The sequence below is a fragment of the Apis dorsata genome, unplaced genomic scaffold, assembly GCF_000469605.1.
Source record: "Apis dorsata unplaced genomic scaffold, Apis dorsata 1.3 scaffold_170, whole genome shotgun sequence".
NCBI lineage: Eukaryota > Metazoa > Arthropoda > Insecta > Hymenoptera > Apidae > Apis > Apis dorsata.
In genome coordinates this window covers 561398-563564 of record NW_006263458.1, presented here as the reverse complement: position 1 = coordinate 563564, position 2167 = coordinate 561398, and the positions used below count along the sequence as shown (strand labels likewise).

The window sequence follows — 2167 nt, the reverse complement described above, 5'->3', positions numbered from 1 at the left end:
TATATATATATATATATATATATACTTATACATAATCTATAATATCTAGTTTTCATTAATATAAAATTATTCTTGTATTCATAACACATAATCAAGTTCTTTTAAATAAATTATAAATCACATTGCTTATTTGAAATCAAGATGATATACAAAATAAATTGTTATACATGATGTTAATGAAATATATATTGTTCATATGATGTGAGATAACTAATTTCTTCTAACTCGTTAATTAATAAATAATAAGTCGATAAGTCTTGTTTAAAATAAATACGTAAAAATTGTCAATTTTTCCATATTTGACTAATTCAATACTTTATAAATAAATTATACTAAAATTGTACATCTCTTCAAGGAACTTTCAAGCATTTTCGGCAGTTGATTTGTAATCCTTTTATGATGTTTTAACAAATTTGAGAAAGGATCGAAAAATAAATTATTTTTAAACAATAATCATATCTATCTAGGCACAGGATCATCATTCATCATCTGAAGCAGACCCAATTCCATGCTTCCAATTTCTCGTTCTGGTATTTCATTAATACCTCGAAATTTTTGTATTCTATTCCATATAAAGTCCCTCGGTGGTCTTCGTAGTACGAACAAACCAAAAATAAGAACACCTTGAAGAGCGTTTACGAGATCGAAGGAGGACCAGTCAAAAGAATCTCCATTGATGTACCAGGATATTAATTCCATCGACCAATTGAGGCCCATCAAGAAAAAAATTAGCATGCAGACAAATGCGGTTTTCATTAAATATCGAAGAGTTCTTCGATCGTCTTGATCCGATGGTTCGTTTCTCCTAAGACGTCTCAAGTCAAGATCCCTTTGATATTTAGTCAATTTGATGAAAGTTAAAATAAAAAGAATCACGTTTCCAAAGAGAAGTAATCCAATTGGTATATAAAAGTATGGTATCGCTTTGTCTTCAGCTACAAATTCAAGAATAATAATTTTAAAAATTTTCATTTAACAATGATATGTTTTTAATATTTTACTGAATATTATTTTATCATTTATATGTATTTCAAGATTAATATCATTAATAATAATTCTGTGAAATTTTTTTTTATGGATATCGATAGAGGTTAAATTGAAATCAAAAGAATTTCTTGAAAATGTCATAAAAATAAGAACGACAACTAGAATCCTTATTATATCATTCAATAAATTATATATACATTTATTCAAAATGTTTCGTGTTAATCTGAAATGAAATTCAAATATTTAATTTACCTTTGAACGAACAACTTTCCTTGCCGAAATTCTTCACGTAAGTCGCAGGTATCATCGGATTAAGATCCATGATCATTGAGACGAGGATAAGTATCACCGAGGGACCCCAACACCATAAAGAATACCAAAAAAATAACGTTCTTGATTCCGTCCTTTTGCAGATTTCCCGACAGTATCCTCTGTTCCTACATTTACCGACGTAGAAACGCACTAATAACCACATTTCAATGCACATCGCGTTTAGCCAGAAGAAGCAGGCGATGAAAGAAAATTGGATAATGAATGCTGGAAAATTCAATCGCATTGTTGATCTTAAATTCTAAAAAACGACATTGAGCTTTGCTATATCATTCAACTTCATAATATTTCACTGGATTAATTACATTGTGTACGGTAACAATAGAATATAATTTCATTCATTTGAACTCGTTAAAGAATATATTATGACTTATATAACTAGAATTTATATAATGCGTGTTATTGTTTCTTTTCACTGTTTAGAATTTTTCATTTAAATAATAAGAAATTTAAGTTCAGATACAATTCTGTCGTAACAATATCTGATAATTTCAGATAAAGTACTTAAGAATTTTTTTTTCATGTAAGAAACTTTATCTATATTTAACGATTATATGACTTATTAGATATCAAATATATCATCTTACCTATATTTATACAAGTTTGGTTCGACAATTCTATATTCCATAATTGTATGATTACTAACATGACGAAAGCAAGAGCCAAACATCCGCAATAACGACACACTGTTTTTCCATATACGTCTCTCAACTCTGGTGTGATGGAATACGCAGTGATTGTAAGAATTAAGAATGGTATAGATATTAAAAGGCCACAAGCGTAGATCGTAATTCGAGAGTCTGCGCTTATTATTACGCGATCTAAAACAATTTCGTTAATGTTAATATGC

General features: G+C 28.4%; 1 protein-coding gene and 1 long non-coding RNA gene across 3 annotated transcripts in view; one reads left to right on the top strand and one right to left on the bottom strand.

Annotated features, from left to right (window-relative positions):
- Nucleotides 1-168: 168 nt before the first annotated feature.
- The window catches only part of LOC102677207 (G-protein coupled receptor Mth2-like), a 4030-nt gene continuing 2031 nt past the window's right edge, over nt 169-2167 (bottom strand). The window contains exons 4-6 of the mRNA XM_006614173.2: nt 1905-2138; nt 1240-1524; nt 169-935 (exon numbers count right to left, since the gene is read on the bottom strand). Coding sequence (XP_006614236.1) covers nt 460-935; nt 1240-1524; nt 1905-2138 — 995 coding nt within the window. The 3' untranslated portion in view covers nt 169-459. The remainder of the gene's footprint in view (nt 936-1239; nt 1525-1904; nt 2139-2167) is intronic.
- LOC116185409 lies at nt 1491-2097 on the top strand. 2 transcript variants are annotated; one of them, XR_004150252.1, is made up of 2 exons: nt 1491-1627; nt 1741-2097. It is a non-coding gene; the product is annotated as an uncharacterized LOC116185409 (long non-coding RNA). The 2 variants fall into 2 exon arrangements; XR_004150253.1 differs by having other exon boundaries at nt 1498-1632.